Source organism: Colletes latitarsis, chromosome 1 (assembly GCF_051014445.1).
Source record: "Colletes latitarsis isolate SP2378_abdomen chromosome 1, iyColLati1, whole genome shotgun sequence".
Classification (NCBI taxonomy): domain Eukaryota; kingdom Metazoa; phylum Arthropoda; class Insecta; order Hymenoptera; family Colletidae; genus Colletes; species Colletes latitarsis.
This window is the reverse complement of record NC_135134.1, coordinates 51,240,404-51,260,570: the sequence shown is the minus strand read 5'-3', so window position 1 is coordinate 51,260,570 and position 20,167 is coordinate 51,240,404. Positions and strand designations below refer to the sequence as shown.

Genomic DNA, 20,167 nt, shown 5'->3' with positions numbered 1-20,167 from the left:
ATGAGCTAGTTTACTGAGGCTTGGGAGTTTTTGGGCCTGGAAATACCCTTTCCTCACCTTTTTTCAGGATCATCGGAAAGGTAGAACTGACAGACATTTGTCGAACATTCCAGAACAGCCTTCTAGCTCTTGTGATTTTAAGTTCTCTACTGTAATTCATTGCAAGGCATTCACGCTGATCTCATGAATCATTGAACGCCAATCATAGTTTTTACTTGATCAGCCGGTCGGAGACCTCTGAGGCTATCTGCGGTGCTAGTGAAATATTAGAATCGTTTTCTAAACAGAGACAGCTTCTAACAACGCACGGGAGCTTCCAGCAGCTTGTATGGTACGAAGGATCAGACACGAAGGGAACAGAAGAGTAAGGTTCAATTACCTGCGACATTGTGTTGATGATGATTATACGTAAGAGGAACGGAGTGTAATGCCCTGGCAGACCACTTTCTGTGTCTGGAGTCCTCGTCATCGTCGTCGGCTTGTTGGCCGTCCTCTCCTAAGAAATGCACCTTCTCGTACCTGTCCAGATACCTGCAACAAGACGCAAATCTGTCAGACCTCGAGCGAAGGAAATATCTGGCCAAACGCGATACGACAAATTCTTTAATTCTTAACTAATCAACGCCATTTTTAAAATGTACGATATCTTGCTTATATTTGCTTTCGACATAATCCGTTGAAAATTCAATTTTTCGACACAGACACGTAAACAAATAAATAAAAAAAAAAATTGCAAATAGAAACACGACTTCGACGTGAGCAAAGCTGCTGGTAACAGCCAATAATCAATAAAACCAATGTATAGCAATTTATTCGCGACGTCTATTCGATCAAACGGTTGAATTTTTATTTGTTCGTCGCAAAATATTTCACTCCACGATTGAAATTTTTATTTTCATTTAACGAGAAACGGATGACAACTTGTTTATCTTTATTTTCGCTATCCGACATTTTTATTCAGGCAAGACTCCGTTGTTCTATCCCTCGCGCGGGCTTTTCCCTTCGCCTGATCAACCTAACTGCCGACGAACGAAATAAAGTACGGATAAACAGTTCGAACGCTTATTTGTTTTGCCAGGATTCTCACGTTTTCTTTCCGTCGTACGAACAAACGAAAACCTCTCGGTCGAAAAAAGGAGGAATTGCCGAGCATACAGTCGAGTCGAAGACAATCGTTTCTCTGTCCCTGACTTTGCAGATATAAAAGAGAGCCGAAACTCGACGGAATACAAATGCACGACAGTCCTTCTGTTCTCTTAACGAATGGTAATAGCCGAAGAAAATATGACTGGAACGCTGCCTTTGACAACGTCCATTACACTTCTCCCTCTTCGTGTGTTTCACCGGGACACCCGTTCCTTTGTTCGTTGGAAACTTTTTAGGCTCGACACCCGTACCAACCCCCAAAATCCGCCTGGAAAGACCCTTGTCATCGCTCGGAGATCCCACACTCTTTACTGGCTATGGCGTGATTAATAACGAGGGACAAACTACACGATTCAAATCATTATACTTGCCCAGCGATTACACAAGTAACCTATATGTATAAATATTTTTAATGTATTAAATTTCTTTAGAATCCACCTACGAAGCACATTCAGTTAATGTACGTGTTTCTAATACCGAAACTTTCAAGTATTCGTTTCTCGGAAGAACGAGAAACTGTTTTATATTATTTCCATTCTAAGAAACTCAATTTCATTCTAAGCGATCAATTAAAGGATTAAACCAACTTCAGAAATTAATGGATGTACATAGGTAGTATATTTTTTTCTCACTTTCATCGTGATATCTTGCTGGAAGATGTATTATTTATGACCGCCCGCTACAATATTCCATTACCAGAATAAGAAATAGTACGAGGTTTACGTTAACGTCGTTGTTTCACACATTCTACACAGAATCGTAGATCTTTATCTTTTATTTCGCTAATGTTTTGCGAAAGGGGTACATAAATTTGTAACATTTTACATTCGTAATGATACACATGGTTGCATCCTGATTTCTAGTTGCAAACTAATCACAGTAAACACACAAGGCGAACCTGCGTTTAACAAGTAATTTTAATTAACCCTTCGAAGCCTGAGAATAATTTCATCCGAAGTAATTGTGAGCTTTTTTTACTTTTTATCCGTGGCAATTTTATTCTCATTGACGTGGATGATCGAGACTCCACTGCGTAATCGATGCAAGTAAGACAGAGAACTTGTCGTTTCATGTTCAACGGGTATGAAATTCGAAACCCTTATTTCGGCTACTGAACACGATCGTCGATACCGGGCTGACACAAAGAAAACAATAAAAAGTACCCTCGTTTCCACAACTTCTCTTTTTTCGGTCCACTTACGTGCACCCTTCTCCGCGCCTAACTCAATTTTAAACCCGACCATACCTTTTCCACCGACAATAGGCGTTTCAGTTCATAAAAAAGTAAAGTAAAATAAAATAACAGTGACCCTCGAACCTTCGATCCTTCGAAATGACACCATACACGAACAAGGTTTGAATATCCATTACATGAAAAATATTATACAGTGGACGAAATTTGTATAAGAACCCTGCAGTATTAATACTATGAAACATTATAAACTGCTGCATAAATCTAGTGTTAATTACAAGTAATTGTTCAAATACATATGTACTCTTCAAAGAAGCTTTTCGACTCTACCGGATTTTGACCCTACCAAAAAAAAAAAAGAAAAAAGTGATATCGGTAAAACCTGTCTGAACCTGTCTGATACTTCGCCACATTCGGTGTTCCCCGCTTTTCCCGCCAGCGACCGAAGGAAGGACACGGCCGGTTTCCAAAGACCGTCGTGACGCGCGCGACTGTTGGCGAAACCCCACGTGGCGACCGGTTCCCGTCGACTTACGCCGCATTATCTCTCGCGGCGATTCCGATCCGGGCGCGAAACACGCGTCGCCCTACTACGGGATCAACGCGCGCCGGTCTATGAGGCCGCGGAGTTACTAAACTCCGCGACGACCGCGAGAGACCGACAGATCGACCGACCGACCGACTGAACGTCGAGAGTACGACGAACTCGGTGGCCAACGCGCGAATGGGGTAGCTTGTGGACAGAAACAGAGGGGAGGAGGGAGGAGGGAGGGGGGCTGAAGGAAGGAGACGGAGACTCTCCGAGAACGAGAGAGACGATGATAATAATAATAATAAGAGAAACAGAGTGTGTGTGAGAGAGAGAGAGAGCCATAGGAATAGAAGAGAAAAGAAGGGGGGAGAGAGGACACGGAGTCGTGGGTGGGCGAAAGAAAGTGGTGGGGGTAGGTGTAGCGGATCCATTCATGCACCAACGTAGAGTACGGAAGGTGCAGGCGTTGGAGCACCCGGCCAGAGCCTGATTGGCCGTTGCTGGGTGCAGACTGAGCACAGACACTTTGACTGCTACTGTGACGGTCGTTGGTGCACGCTCCGTATAGATCGAGAGAGTAGGAAGCTCTGTCTACTAAGCGCCAGTGATGCGACTGTAGGGTCCGGCCAACAGTCACGTGTCCTGGCTGCGACGTCTGGGGCTATGAATGAACCATCTTTCGGATCTTCGCGGGCCTCCTCGGGAAATCCCCGCGGCTCTGTGTTCCGCCGGCTATCGGCGGGACGCTCGACGCGCTCGCGTGGGAATTTTGTTCAGTCGTTGGGAATCCGTCGCGACTGGGTCACCTTGGACGGAGTTTGACTAGGAACTGCTCGATGTTTACACTCTGTACACGTGTGTATACCTTGTAATTAAATCGTACGGCAAGGGGTTAACTGCGCAACTCCTACTCAAATAAAATCGTACATTTGTCTATCGTGGGTAAGATTTTATGCAGTTGCTCCGACGATAGGAATCATATTCTACGAATATCAATGAATAATGAATCTTGTGGGTGTTCGGAGCATGCTATATTTACGGGCACAAAATCAAGCGAGAAGACTTCGCCGTGTTCGTTTCTATTTTTGTATAAGTTTTCCTTGTATGCTTTGATCATTATGATTCATTAGCTTTGACGCTATTTGCAATAATAGAAAAGTATGCCTCCTATGCTAAATAGTTATTTCTATGTGTACTTCCGTGGAAAAATCGTCTGCGGCTGGTGGTAATGGAGAATATACAAGGATTCTAGATGTTTCAATGCCAACTGCGAACTGCTTGAATTGTTATTACTATACTTATCTAATTATTCATCTTGAAAGATTACATCTTTTCTCAGACTATTCTATGGAACATGGCGTGGAAAAAATTCAGTGACAAGTTTTAGGTAGCATGCGATGATTGTTAAAACGAACAAAGAATATTCTCATACCTGAGTTTAAAATTATTACCTATTGCAATATAAGCGAGATATTTTAGACGCTGGCCTTAAGTGGGACAACCTTTTATTAAGTGTATTAATAAATATGTATTTGCAAAATTTCTCCAAATTTCAATTTCTAATACTGTGTACATTGATACATAAATATTTGAGAGTGTCATCAACACTGTCAATGCCAACGCTTCAAGAGTTAAAGCAGAAATCTGAATTGATTAGAATTTGGAAAAGTGAGTCTTAACATGTAGCATTCGAAGTGCACCCTAGCGGTGCTACTGACAATTTCTTGCAAACTTCGAAAGGCGCCACTACAGCGCCACGTTGTTATCTTTTCTGCAGACTATGATAATATTATCTGCTTGCGAATTTCTTATCTTAACACCAGTCATGTGTGAACAACATTGTACAATAAATTTCACGATAATATATATTGTCAATTTTTACTTCTGCATTTATGTTCAGCTACCAAATATATGAAGGCCATTTTTAACAAAAATATGATCCAATATTAAGTATTGACCTTAACGAGATTATTTTTGTAAATGTACGATATGTCATATGGCAATTATATTATTGCAAGTATATTAATATTAGTAATATTCTTATAAAGAGACGCGAACAGACTTTACTCGTTGACAAAAAAAGGTTATGCACCGCAGACTCGAAGGCTCCACATTGTAGGAGACATCGTTTCTATCTGACGTCTAAGGTAATATCCGTTAGAACGAAAGGCAGATGCTTCAGTTTAATATACATATTTCATCGATTGGACGCTATAAATGTAAACGTCGGTGTACCTTCGCGAAAGAGCGTGCGTCCGACGAAAGGTTAGGGCAGTATTTCGTCGCGCGACGAAGGGTCCGTAACGACCAATAACGGGAACCACGTTATCTTCGCCCAATAGGCGGGGGATGGCGGAAGCGTCGCGGATACAACGGAATGGCGCGAAAGATACGAAGGACGCGGCAAAGAAGAATTGACCGCGTCCTTGTTTGCAAGCGGCGCACGGTAACAAGGTTGCACACAGAGCTTAACCGGGGAGAGAGGACAGCGACTCAGGAACCACGTGGGCTCGTCAGCGGGGCCAGAGTATGAATGAACGAACGAACGTACGTACTATACGATACGGAAAATGGTGGTGGGGCGTAGGTACCAGAGTGCCGATACGCCGGTGGTGGCCGTGCGGTAAAACGTCGCTGGCTCTCCTACTCTTGCAGACGCTCGCGGACCGTCAGACATAATGGAACATCGCGCTATGACAATGATAGAGGGAGAAGAACGTGGGGGGTCAGGGGTTTACTCGAGAAAGTTGCTACGAATCCCGTTTCCATCTTGCGCCTTCAAACGAGCCTCTCGCGTATTTAGAGATTGCAGCGACTTAATAAAGGCACAGCCTTTGGTTTTTTTCGTAACCTTATCCAACGAGAGTCGCGCGTATCTTGCAGGGCACGAAACACAATGGATCCTCAAAAGCAGACATCCGTGAAACGTAACACGATGTCCACGTGCATTAAAGTACTTTTTACGCGGTGTCGAGCGTCCCGGCACGGTTCACCTGCTCCTCGAATGATGTACGACGCGATGCTGGCAGTTTCTAAAATAAGTTGACGGATGGTAGGAGCGCGTCTTAGATACTCACCTAAGGTAAATTTGTTTAAGGCCAACCCCGCTGTTGACGCAGCCGTTGGGTAGATGGAATTGTTCGCATAGCAATGTCCACTCGTTTCTGCTATTAACCTGAAACACAAAACGACCGCGGGAAATGTTAAATGTCGGTCATTCGATCGTGCGTGAGAATTAGAAAAGGAATGAGAATAAGAAGGGCTTAAAATTCGACATTTGCATGGAGCGTACAATCCACGCGAGTAAAACCGTTGGCAAAAGCTAGTTTAAGACTAAAACAGTCTTACTTACATGTACAAAATTTGAAATTTAAGTACTCGATAGTTCTTTCAGAAAAAAAAGAACCTCAAATGTTCAATTTTTAGGGCTCAATATTAGAGACGGACGAGGATCATTTTACAGCCATGGATGGATTTACGTTGGTATTTATGGCTCGCATTATTTATAGCCGTTAGGCTGTTTGAACAGCGACGACGCAATGCGCGCCTCAAAACGAATTTACCGTGGAATTCGATTTTTCTTTTTTTTTTTTTTCACCCGCCGTGTGCCGTCGCTTTTATGCACCGATTACGACGCGTTTCGCGCAACGATGAACACACCGATAGCTCCAGGTGAAACGAACATGTCGTTTTAGACTCGTTTAAGATTACGAATTTAATGGCTCCCGTTGACGGGTTATTTTTAGCGAATAATATTCCTCGTTGCCTGATACAGCGTCGCGAATCGCTCGTCCGGTTGCTTTCTACGCGTCGTTTTCTCTTTCGAAAATAAAAATACCGACGGACGTGAGATATTAAGCATTTGTAACCCAAATTACTTTTCGCCTCTGAAAAGAATTTATACAATAGAATTAATGTGTTTTCATTTCAATTATACAATAGAATTAATGCGTTATGCTTATGATTCGCAGACTATTGGCTAAAAGGCGTCGCTTTCGACCGTTCTGGATCCCAAAAATACCAATTACCCTCGCAAAAGAGACGGAACGGTCGCGGTAGATTCGACTCGACGCGAACCTGTAGGTGGACGCCGGATTACGACACGCTCGCGGCGTCTTTGCGCGAAATGATCCAACCGACATAACGCGCTGACGAGTACCGAGAAGCGATAGGCGGGGGAAATATTCGAAGCTCGGCGGTGGCTCGTTTACGACTCGGCGTCCAGCCAAAGGGGAGTTTACGGTTTCGTCCACGAACCAGAGTTGAAAGCTCACGCGCCGCCAGATACACTCGTACACGAAAGTATTCGACGCTTACGTTTATAACGATCGACTAATAAAATATAATATTAAACTGAAACATTTCGAGCAACCAAAGGACCCTGAAACATGAAATTAAAAAACAATTCAACGGTATATAATGTTTTTACAATACATTTATTGTAGACACGTATGTACCAGAGGTGGTTCACAAAAGTATTTGAAATTGAACGACGTTCCTGGATATCACAGAATTGTAAACAAACATTGCTCAGGTTATTGGTAGTTAGTAGAAAGGAAACAGTCTTCAAATTTCTATCGCAATTTTCATTATTAATGATATCAAAATGACTAGCAAGAAATTCGAAACAGACAAATCGGTAAGAGGATGCACAACTTGTAAACAGAAGGAAGTCTCTATCGTACATATCGTGATGAAATTAAATACGCGTGGCAACGGTCTGACGTTGTATGTATCACGTTACACCAAATGCTTCAATTTAACGTACATATATGTTTCATTAGTCGAATATTCTAAATGCAACCGTTCGAATACTTTCGTGTACGAGTGTAGGTCCCATTTCGCGGCGAGAACGTGTGTGCTGTACCGAATATACCGGGAGCCGTGATCCGTCAGAGGCACAAGATGAATACCAACGGCATCGCGCTTCGAGGGGAATTCCTAGTAGTGGGATACGAGATAAAACGGCCCGGCGGGATATAAATTTCTTCGCCGCCGCGCTGAAAAAATAACCGACGACTCGTGTTACGCGGCTCGAACACACACGTGTCGCGCGTTGACAGGAAAAGAGAGAACGTTTGTTTATTATATGCCCCTGGACGAGATCCCCTAAGAGCATTTATCCGAAAATACTGAATTTTCGCGGAATACAAAAGCAACTAGGCAGAAAAGTACACTACAAAACAATTGGCCGAGAAATGTGCAACAGAAAGTCGAAGAAAATGTAATCTGTACAATATTTCTTACTTTTTAACCCTTTCTTTTATACTTATAAATATAATCTACTTTAGGACTAATGCAATGGCCAATAGTCAAAATTTTAATGGAGGACTTTAGAGGCCAAAACAAGACGAAAATCAAGAATATCAATTTCTTGATGGAGGCTTCGTTAAACAGTTATTAACAATTAAATTCAAAAATTTCAAATCGTTCTGGAAAAATTATTTCCGGTTGCAGGGGTCAATTACAAGCATTTTTGGTCAACAGACATACCCCCGAAATTCTGCTCAGTTTCGAGAAAAAAATTCGAGTAGGTGTTGAAATTTTTAGACGAAATTGAAAAATTTCAAATCATACTAAAAAAATTATGTTTAGTTACAGGGGTCAATTACAAGCATTTTTGGTCAACAGACATACCCTCGAAATTCTACTCAGTTTCGAGAAAAAAATTCGAGAAGGTGTGAAATTTTTCGACGAAATTGAAAAATTTCAAATCATACTAAAAAAATTATATTTAGTTACAGGGGTCAATTACAAGCATTTTTGGTCAACAGACATACCCCCGAAATTCTACCCACTTTCTAGAAAAAAATTCGAGGTGTGAAATTTTTCGACGGAAAAAAAATTTTTCAAATCATTCTAAAAAAATTATGTTTAGTTACAGGGGTCAATTACAAGCATTTTTGGTCAACAGACATACCCCCGAAATCCTACCCACTTTCTAGAAAAAAATTCGAGGTGTGAAATTTTTCGACGGAAAAAAAATTTTTCAAATCATTCTAAAAAAATTATTTTCGGTTGCGGGGGTCAATTACAATCATTTTTCGTGAATATGCATACCCCCGAAATCCTACCCACTTTCTAGAAAAAAATTCGAGAAGGTGTGAAATTTTTCGACGGAAAAAAAATTTTTCAAATCATTCTAAAAAAATTATTCTCGGTTGCGGGGGCCAATTACAATCATTTTTGGTCATTACACATATCCCCAAAATCTTGCGCGTTTTCGAGAAAAAAATTCAGTACGGTCGAAACTTTAAACGTTGGTAACTTTTTAACGAAGCCTCCATCAACAAATTGGTATTCTTGATTTTCGTCTTATTTTGGCCTCTAGAATCCCCCATTAAAATTTTTCCTGGGGGTTGCTAAACACCCTGTGTACAAATAAAACTGGTAGGAGAAATGGCTGAAAGGAGGCGAGAAAGGTAGAGTTAAAAAATGAGAGACAAAGGAAATGAAAAGAAGGAAGGAGAAAATAAGCAAGGAAGAAATGTGGGGAATGTCAGGTGAACAGTCGAGTAGAAAGCGCCAACATTCAGTCGACTTTGCCCGGGGATGAGGTGGGCGGACAACAAACGGAAGAAGGCAGAGAGAGAAATGTATAGGGTGCCTCGCAATGGGAAACAACAGGGATGGTAACGATACAATGTGCAAAAGTAAATTGGAAATGTGTAGTAAAATTTTTTTGTGCGGAGCGTCGTGTCCAGAATTATCGATTTTGAAGGTATAGAAGTTGCGGTTGATATACAAGTTACTAGATTCTAGAAAGAATTTGCTTGTTTCAACTTTAAAAAAGAAAAGCTTATAGATCTTGCAAGCATCCATATATTCACTGATATTGAAATTATATTTCGTACATAAATATTGTACATATAAAGACAAAAATATTTAAAAAAAACATATATGCATTGTAAAGTAATAAAATGAAGTAAATTATCGGGTTGTAACATAAATAGGTTCGATTGTGTTCAATATTATTTTTTATTTATCAAAAAAGTACAGAATTACATTGAATTAATTGTATAGTCACTATTATTATTTACGACAATTTCCTATTTTGAAGGCAATTGGTTAAAACCATCCGAATAGTACTCTTAGAATTAGAACATATTTTAATTTTCAACCAAATTTATTTATGTTGTAACATAATACGTGTAACGTAGAAGTGTATGACTTACTTATTGACTTTTGAATTAATCAATCGTAATTGAATAATTATTGACACATAAACAAAAAATAAGACGCAATCGTTAATGGATACGTGGTGATCCCATGCCACATAACCTGAAACAATAATTATAAGTAATGTAAATATCTTGTTTGAAACATATTTTGAATAACTAGGATATTTAAATAAAGGATGAAAAATGCTTTCATAATTTTAACGTAAGTCATACACTTGTACATTATATATAATTTACTTTAATTCGCTGATTCATTTATCATTCTTGTATACTGGTTTTGAATAAAAATAAAATGGTTGAAACACTAAAGAATATGCTTGTGATGGTGCTACCTTATAATAACGTTTGTTACACCATGCAATAATTCATACTCTTATTTATCTGGCTCTAACGATAATTTTCGTCGTATCACGTGTTTCATAAAACAAGACACATTCTAACTTGCGTCATACCGAATAGGTTAGGTAATTATCATTTAGGAGGGTACAGTCGTCGATAAAAATTAAGACGTAATTAATTAGTTAGGCGTAATATTTGCTAAACAGAAAACATACGATCTAGGCTACTCTCATAATAAACGACACATTACGATAAGGTGGTAATCCCGTTCGTGTCCCGTCACGTACGAAAATTCATGAGAACAGCCATTACGCGATGAACGCGTTAAATGATTATACTAGCGTTCGACACGGTCGATCAATTTCGTCTCGCGATTCCTACGCGCTAATCTGAAGAACTGCCATGTAGCGTAGTAAAGAGCGAGGTACTTAAATTTCGAGGTTAAGTTTCTATGGAGCAGTGTGGCGCCACGTACGGATCGACCAATACGCGACGATATCGTACGGTCAGTCTGCCCGGACGGCGTCGCATCGTATTAATTATTCGAGTAAAATAAAATTCAATCAACCGGCTAGCGCCAGATGCCATGTGCCGAGCAATAGCCACGAGACGTAATGAAATATCGTCTGGACGCACGGCTCCTCGCTATTGCACGGCGCATTTGTTGCAAACAGAGAGAGGAACGGGGGAACGAGTCGTGAAATCGACGACGGACGGACATACTGGGTCAGTGCTCTCTGGATCCGCGCCCGTTTCTTTGCTATTCTCGTCGTTACAACGTTCAACCTTATGAATCGAGAATGTGGCGCCCCACCGTGGACGACCTCGCGACATCATCGGCCTCATCAAAAACCGCTCGACGAACGCTCGTCGTGCACCAAAGAAATATCCGACAGTCAATGAACGTGACTAGCACGACGAAAAAGAAATAAAAATCGTTCTTCGCCGAAACGCATTAACCTTCTATAACCCTCCCGTGACTCTGAACTCTCACACCCAATTATATGTATTTTCTTAAAGTCCAATTACACGCGTTGACTGTCACGATGGTCGCTAGTGACCCGGCATCTGTAACTAACGTGCATCGAAATGCATTTTAGTTACAGATTGGTTAGCAGGTTGTGACAGAAATTCGAATAAAAAATCTGCAAAAATTCCATAATTATTTCAACCCTTGATATTTACAAAAGAGCAATATTAATGATAAACCTTATCTTGCCAGATCCTGCCTTCGACGTAACGCCATTAGTCGTTCGAGCAATCTGTTTTCAAACTAATTATGTACTAACAAACTATCGAGTAATTGGAGACTGTTCAAACGATTAATAGCGTCACGTCTGAGACAGGATCTGTTAAATAAGCCTTCTGATGGATTCAACTAATAGATCCGAGACAAAATGCAATAATATTAAACATTTAAAAAGCCCCAGATAATTATTCTTTATGCTTCTGCTACATAACCTAAAACTGGACCTGTCACTGGACCTCTGCATTATAGAGGGCGCATTTTATAGGTTAATTTCTGGACTATTCACATCGTCGAAATTAAATCACTAGAAAATGAAGTTCCCCATACTTTTATCGGGGGAAACTGTTGTTACAAAGAGTTAGTACTTTCGTTCACGGCCATTAGTGTCATTAACACCTCTCGCAGACCGCTTTCCCATTGGCATTCACCAGTGGTTCCTACAAGAGGGGCCACAGATATGTACCTTACCAATTTTAATAAAATTTCGCACGATGGTAGATCTATATCTGCAATAAGCGTAATCATAATTACAACCGTAGATGGTCAGTTGTTTTAGTTTTATCTAGATGAAATTAATATGGAATAAAACGAAGGAAAATAACTGATAAACCTAACCCCTTCATCGATCGTCGTATGAGTATTAAGAGAGATTTAGAACATTTTCCAATTGCGATTCGTGAAGCGTTAGCTCATAATGTCGAATCAAATAAATGAGGTGAAACGGTTTAATCGACGAACTTAAACTCTACAACAAATTTAAAGCGTTGAGATTAAGTGGACTAGACAGAGAGCCAAAGAGAGGGAGACAGATCCCTGATATCTGTTCCCCCGGTCGAAATTATCTGGACCACGATTGTGAAAATTGGCGCGACATTTAACACGCGAAAAGCTGAAATTAATAGCATCGTTATTGCGCAAGGAGTCCTGACTCATTTGCAACAGTGTGTTGCGTATATGGAAATTAATACTTTTTTTAAACGAATACAAAAATATATTAACAATACTCGAAAAAGTATACGTACAATTTATGAAATCGAAGTGACTTTGAAAGTTCAATAAAAATACTTTATTAATATTTGAAGACACAAATTTCTAACACAGACTTCAACTTTTTTTTACGTTGTCTATAGGATGTACTATTCGTCGGTACGAAACAGCGCCACTTGGTATGCAAAGACGCGAGGCTGATTTATAAAATTACGTAAGGCTTTGTTGCTACCAATTAGTCATTTACTGCGATGCATTCATCGCGTAATTTGTCCATTATAATTACGTTTGTTAGACTGCCTTTATCAACAACGATTTATATATTTTTTCACCTCTGATAGTTTGGTACAGAATGGTCTACCAATACTTCTGCGGAATCAAATCGTGTAAAATCTTCAGGTAAATGAATATATTAACATTTATTTATCTGAAAATTGTCTACGTAACTCGAACGAATGCTTTTATGCATTTTGTCTTGCTAATGAATAAAAGAAACTGTTTATGCGATTACTGGCAACTATTTTATTTTAAGTGTACTCCCCCCAAGGAATGAAAAATGTGTAATAACTCTTTACGTGAGATTCCTCTGCAACACAGTAAGAATTCTTCATACCCAGGAGACTAAACGTGTAATTACACATTTTAAACCGTAGTATCAAGTACCCGTGAAGTATTATGATACAAGATAAAGTACCTGAAATTGTTATGAATTACCCACCCGTGTGACGATGATTACGCGTTTCGACTCGTACCCCCGTGTATAAATTACAAGGCGTAGACATTTCTATTGCATAATCTTTCGCCAAGGAATTGTTGCAATGACGATAGATTCGCGAATGTGCAAGATAATTGCACGTGGCGACTGATTAAAAAGATAACGAAATTAAATAAAAGAAACGATGTAAATACACTCGTTTTACGGTTTACCTGATCTTATCGGGCATTCTGCGCATTGTGGAATAACATACGGTTTATCTGACATAAATACTCAGATATGATAGATTTATCACACCACGTGGTGGGTACTGTTTTCCTCGATACAAAACTACCTCAACTTCGATAACCTCTCAATCGATACCATTACAATTTGTAATCCACGAAATTAATAAAATATAATTGAGTATTATGTAATACGAAATGACCCTAACGAAGTACGAAAATATAATTACTTCAGAAACATTATTCAACATTACAAACGATTAATTGAGAGACAAGTTTTTATTGTTTTTCTTTCTTCGAACAACGTCTAAGGTTGGTCTCCAAGAGACATTCTTATACGATGCAAAATTTAAACAATACATTAACTTTTTACTAAATTAATGTATGAAATAATCATTTTCCAACGTTACAACGCTTTTTATCGATCATTTCCATTGCAGTACGTCTAGTTCGTCCGATTCCTAAGGGAGGAAGCTGCGTTCGTTTAAAAAGCACCGACCAATCTCGCACGATCCTCAATGAGAATTCACTTCAACCGATGGTTACATTTCATTTCATTAAAAGAAACCATAAGGAAGTTGCAGAAAGGAGCTGCTGGCTGGTAGCAACAAAGAAGCCAACAAGTATTTGCTCGAACCGGCGGCAACTTTTTGTTTGACTAAGGGAATATCCACAAGGTAGGAAATTGCAGCCAGAAATTCCTAACTATATTCAACGAGAAAGCCAAGAAGTATTCGCTCGAGCTTGCTGCAACTCCACGCCCTGTTCAAAAATGTTAGGAAAAAAGTAAAAATAAGGAACTATAAACCAATAATACGAGAGTCATTAAAAATTAAAGTGAGTACCTTTGTGTTATATAAAATAAAACACTACCACCCACCGACTTCGCTTCACCAAGTAGCGACTCATCCTCCAATCCATCGGATGCTCTTCAGTGAAAAAATAGTTTTTTTTTTTGGGTAGATGGAAAAGTAAGAGGATAATAATATTCAAGAATGTTGTTAACCATATCGTTAAGTGTTAAAAAAAAATATTCAGAAATAGTGCAAAATGATGCTGGAGCCATTCTCACGAGACGTGTTTTGAATTTGCAGTGGTAACTGACGTAAAAATAAAAAATTTTCTCTTAATCTACATGAGTATAGCTAGAGAAATACATAGAGGATTTTTCAAACATTAATTTTTGCGTGATTGACTAGCATTTGAAGAATAATGTTAAAATTAACTTATCGAAGATCCCCTATGTATCTCTAGCTATACTCATGCAGATTAAGAGAAAATTTTTTGTTTTCTTCCAGATAAAAATTTGCGTCAGTTACACTGTGTGTCTCCAACGTCGTCATTTTGCACTATTTTACTTAACGAGATGGTTAATAACATTCTTGAATATTATTATCCTCTTACTTTTCCAAACATCCAAAAAAAAAAATGCTTTATTTGAGGTTTTCACAGTGGTCTTACCCCTCAACCAGTTAACTGTGTCACTCCGTGTTGAAAGTGCGAATTTCTGTGTGTCACGAAAATCGATCGATGACGAGTATAGTCGTCGAGCACAGAGTAAGTGTCGCTGTTAAACTATTGCATCAAAAAGATAGGTTTATCTTAGAAAACTCGTCGTGACAAAAAATCCTGGCACTTCTCCATGACGAGTATACTCGTCAAACGCAGTTGACTGGTTAAAGGTGGAATTTCGAACGTGGAACGACGATTGCGTTTCGCGTCATACGCATCGGCACCGAAACAATGGAAAGCGCTGTTCGTCAGGACGCAACGCGTCAGAAAAACGCGATCGTCGGCGTCCGGGGACGCGTGCAGGAAATTCCACCTTAACGTAGATACGCGCGATTCACTGGCGCCGATTAGAGGTAGTGGCCACCGCACGCGCGCGGATCCGTGTGTCTCGCCCGTAATCGCGCGACTTTGCTTGACCTTGGCAGTATGAATTACACCGCGCACGCGCACAGGGACGTTCCTTCGAGAGAGCGTCGAACGTATCCACGTGTTCGGGCTCCGGCGAGGGACTACATGATGAAAGTGTCTTTGCCGCCACGTGGTCTCGTTGGGGTAGGACATGGTCTCTCTTACTCTCTCTCCCACCCCCTCTCGCGCACTTCTCTCTCCCCCCTCCACCTCCCCCCGCGCCATTTTGCTGCAACTCGCCGCCACCCGCCGTCGCAGCCACTCTGCCTATGCGGCTCTCCGCGTTGCGACGCGTTCCTTCTTTTCCTCTCAGTCTCTCCTCTTTATCGCCACCGGCACGCTTTTTCGTATTTCGAGCAATCGCGCGCTCGACCAACAACGGCCTCGCCAGTCATTTCCTTGTTTTGGTTAAACGGCGCCCGCTGCTGGAACGCGGTAACACCGAGTTATCGCGACGTTGACGCGTTTTATTCGAGGAACGAGATCAATCGTCTTTTCCCATTCCACACTCGTTGTCGTAGAAAGGGTTTAGCAACCCGAACAAAATTTCATTTGAGTTATAGAGAAATCGCAAACATACAGATTTAGAATGTTACAGTTGGATTGCCTAACCGTCTTAGTATGTAACAAAAATCATCTCTAGTGACGGTTGTATACATATGTCTGGAGTTTCCTTTTAGTTTTGGTTATGGGTTCTACGAACTCATGGTGTTTATTATACGAAGATAAGAGTTGGTCGCTAGGGCGAACTGCGCTTCACTCTCGCCTTTCTTCTGCGTGTGAAGTCACAGTCCAGTAACAGATCTCTTAAAGAACTTTACGGAACTCTAAGATATACCTTAGCGTATTAAATAAGAAGCATTAATAATTCTACCATTATTGTTGTTTCAATTAAATCATACGCCCCAAAACCCTACTTATTCCAATAGTTACATTGATATCTTTTGTAGCCACAGCCCGATTCAGTGATTAGAATCACTCTGTATAGCAATTATCCTTACGCGACGATAAAATTCTTCGTGTTGGGGGCGTGCGAGGGGCAAATTTATTTCATCGTAATTAACGCGCGCGTTGTTCCGACGGTTTCAGCGAAGGTTTATGCGACTGCTCGTATCGCGAACGCGTATAATGCTCGACATGAAAGTAATTACAATTACATGTGACACGGTACGACGTGTGATAGTACAGGTCGAGATACAATCGAATTGTAGGCCATTTTTAATCGACGAAAACATATTTTTCCTTTAGTCTATATTCTTTACCCGTCTGATAAATTCAGTTATCAGTGATCGCTAAGAGCATACGACCAAGTAGCGCTTATCTGTATTTTTTGGTCAATTGAAACGAGACTAACGATGTCAGGAAGGTCGACATTATTTAACGCACGAGTCTGAGTTACAATATTTTTTAAAATTAATATTTAAAAATTCTACTTGAAACAAAAAGCACGATAGGAACAGTGAAACCTATTCAATCATCCTCTGTCACTCGTTTTTCATATCTCTGGGCCATTTCGCAAGAAACTTCACACACAACACGGCGAAACTTTAACACTAGGTTTACGCGTCAATTTGACGCATTCAGATTCTAAACTTAACGTTATAGGACTCATAAATATTATTTGTTAGCAATTTATGTTGAATTGAATTGACGTAATGATATGGATGTATACTCTAATTAAAAGAAAAACTGCATTTTAATGCAACTGTCAACGTAGCGAATTGTAATAAAAATATGCGCAACGAGTGTCCATAAACCTAGTGTTAATCGTACGAGCAGTTTCCGCCTCGAGTTTTGATCGTAGTCCAACAATACTCGAGGCAAGAATAGTCGCAGTAAAATCGAATATAATTATCCATTGAACGATTCGTTAACTACCTTGTCAAGATTTTTCTGTGATAAATTTAAAAAATGGTACATTATTGCGACATGAAACACAGGTCGAAAGTGTCGCTGGTTATACAAAGCCTGTTGAATGTTCACTTCCCGGAAAACCGACATCGAAACCGAGCTTCGCCTTTGTATTTTGCCGAACGTAGACAAGAACAACGAAGGGTAGATAATACTAATAAGGACACTGGAAACGTCTCGTTCTACCAATCGGAAACTTTACACCACACAGCGTCCCGCCGCGTGGCAACAAAATACAAATTGGTCCGAGGGTCGACGCAAGCTCGACGCCTCTACAATGGACAGTTAACGAATATCGGGTTCCGTTTTATTTTTCTTCCGACGCGAAATGCATGAATACATGCACGGAACGCGGAATTAGTATTCCTGCATCGAATTCGCCCCGACGTTATTTCTCAATCTCTCTCTCGCTCTCCGGGGGATTCAGAACCGGCCCCGGAATTACGAGCAACGCAACGCATTTATCTCTGCTCGACTATTAAGTAAAACCAGTACCTAGCATCGTGTACCGTGCGCGAACCAGTCGTAAACGTTCGAAAGTAGTTACCAGCTACACGCGCGGAAAAGAAGATAAATCCTTCCAACGTTCGGCTTCGCGGCGTTACGGATGTCGAACTATACAGGGTGTTCAACCACCCCCAGGAAAAAATTTTAATGGGGGATTCTAGACGCCAAGACGAAAATCAAGAATATCAATCTTTCGTTTGACGCTTCGTTAAAAAGTTGATTACAATTAAATTCAAAAATTTCAAATCGTTTTGGAAAAATTACTTTCGGTTGCGGGGGTCAATTACAACCATTTTTGGTGAATAGACACATATTCGAAATCCTACTCAGTTTCGAGAAAAAAATTCGAGTAGGTGATGAAATTAAAAAATTTCAAATCGTTCTGGAAAAAATATTTTCGGTTGCGGGGATCAATTCCATTCATTTTTGGTCATTACACATACCCCCGAAATCCTACGCACTTTCGAGAAAAAAATTCCTTACCGAAAATCTAGGTGCCCAAATTTTTCGACGAAAAAAAACAATTTTCAAATCGTTCTGGAAAAATTATCTTCGGTTGCGGGGGTCAATTCCAATCACTTTCGGTGAATACCTATTCCTTCGAAATCCTTCACACTTTCGAGAAAAAAATTCAGAAAGGTGGACAAATTTTTGGACAAAATTAAAAAATTTCAAATCATACTAAAAAAATTATGTTTAGTTACAGGGGTAAATTACAATCATTTTTGGTCATTAGACATACCCTCGAAATCCTACCTACTTTCTAGAAAAAAATTCAGAACGGACGGAACTTTAAACGTTAATAACTTTTTAACGAAGCCTCCATCGACAAATTGGTATTCTTGATTTTCGTCCTATTTTGGCCTCTAGAATCACCCTGTATTGATGACGGTTGCGGACAGCGCGCGCATCCGCCGATATTGATGGTGGCAATTTTCGAAAAGGAGATCGTCCTGGATTAGGAATCCCCCTTCCAAACCGTTTTAATCGATTTGGTAATTACGAGCTGGCGCAACGCTGTAAATTGTGAGTCCTCTGACGTTTCACCGGATATGAGAACGACTAGTAACCCGTAGATCAGAAATAGGCAAAATTGTATTGCAATAATAGATATGACGTACGATCGGATCATTCGCAAGCTCATTTCGTCCATCGTATCTTTTTTCTACAGCGTCGACAACACCTGTCGATTCGTTTGACTCGTCGATCCGAGGATCGAGACGATACACAGATCGCCCAGTTATTACGAATTCCAAAGGCGATGATCCAAAATAAACAGGGGGAAAGGAGCCAAGAACCCGGTTCCAAGAATATCGCCAAGTAAGCAGCGACGGGTGCATTCGATCCATTCTCTCACGAGTTTTCACAATCAATTCGAATTTCACAATCGTTCGCATCGCTTCGAAGTTACACGCTCTCGAGTGTCTTCGAGTGTATTGACAGATTAAAAATCCTTCGGAATAACAATCGTTCGAATCTCCAGTAGTGTCGATTCGTTATCGCGGCACGATACCAACCATATAAACGATATATTTTCTACTCTCGTTTGAGATATAACAAATAAAACGTCGTTATTCGACATTTTTGTCCGGATAAAAAGTTAGCATATCTCTAGGCACTAGATACTGAATATTAAATTGGAATTGATTCGAAGCTTCCGTGGTACACTCGAAACGTCTTGCCACCCACTCACTGCCAAGTATGGCAGGCTATTCAGAGTGGTTTGAATCTCCTTACTCCGTTATCATCGTTCCACAACTCCTGCACCCAAACAATTCTTGATAATACCTTAGTAAGCTCGGTTCCCGGAACAGAAGTACTCGCGATCAAAGAACAACCTACATATCGCGGCAATCGATTCATAGAATTCGTAGACATAACCGGATACCCGTTTCAGAGTTTAATAAAATGCCACGGACGCATTTCGATGGTAAACAATTTTCTAATTCCGTTCCCGCCTTCTTGGAATTCACGGTGATACACGAGCTTGCAACTTCTAAGAACATTTACGAGGAACATCTTGAGGCGATCCATTAAACGATTAATTTACCATTTAATTCCTGTTCAGTGTTATCCTTTGCAATGCCTAAAAACATAAATGTGCAGAGGTAACTTAAAACAGTCAAAATTGATTTCATCCATTGTTTTACGAGAATCGATTATCCTTAGTTTGGCGACTATGTACTAACTGGAAAGTTTCGTCGACGAAAGAAAATTTCCTCCAGGACAAAGCGTACGCCGAACGCTGTTGCTAATCGAAAAGG

The 20,167-nt window shown here is 40.3% G+C and overlaps 1 protein-coding gene across 7 annotated transcripts in view; it reads right to left on the bottom strand.

The window, feature by feature from the left end:
• Bap170 (Brahma associated protein 170kD) overlaps window positions 1–20,167 on the bottom strand; it is a 66,799-nt gene that overhangs the window by 24,244 nt on the left and 22,388 nt on the right. For all 7 annotated transcript variants that reach the window (XR_013080066.1, XM_076769901.1, XM_076769935.1 and 4 more), the window contains exons 3-4: window positions 5,948–6,045; window positions 380–531 (exon numbers count right to left, since the gene is read on the bottom strand). Coding sequence is in view for 6 of the 7 variants with exons in the window: in XM_076769901.1 (XP_076626016.1) it covers window positions 380–531; window positions 5,948–6,045 (250 nt within the window). In the remaining variant the exon portion in view is untranslated. The remainder of the gene's footprint in view (window positions 1–379; window positions 532–5,947; window positions 6,046–20,167) is intronic.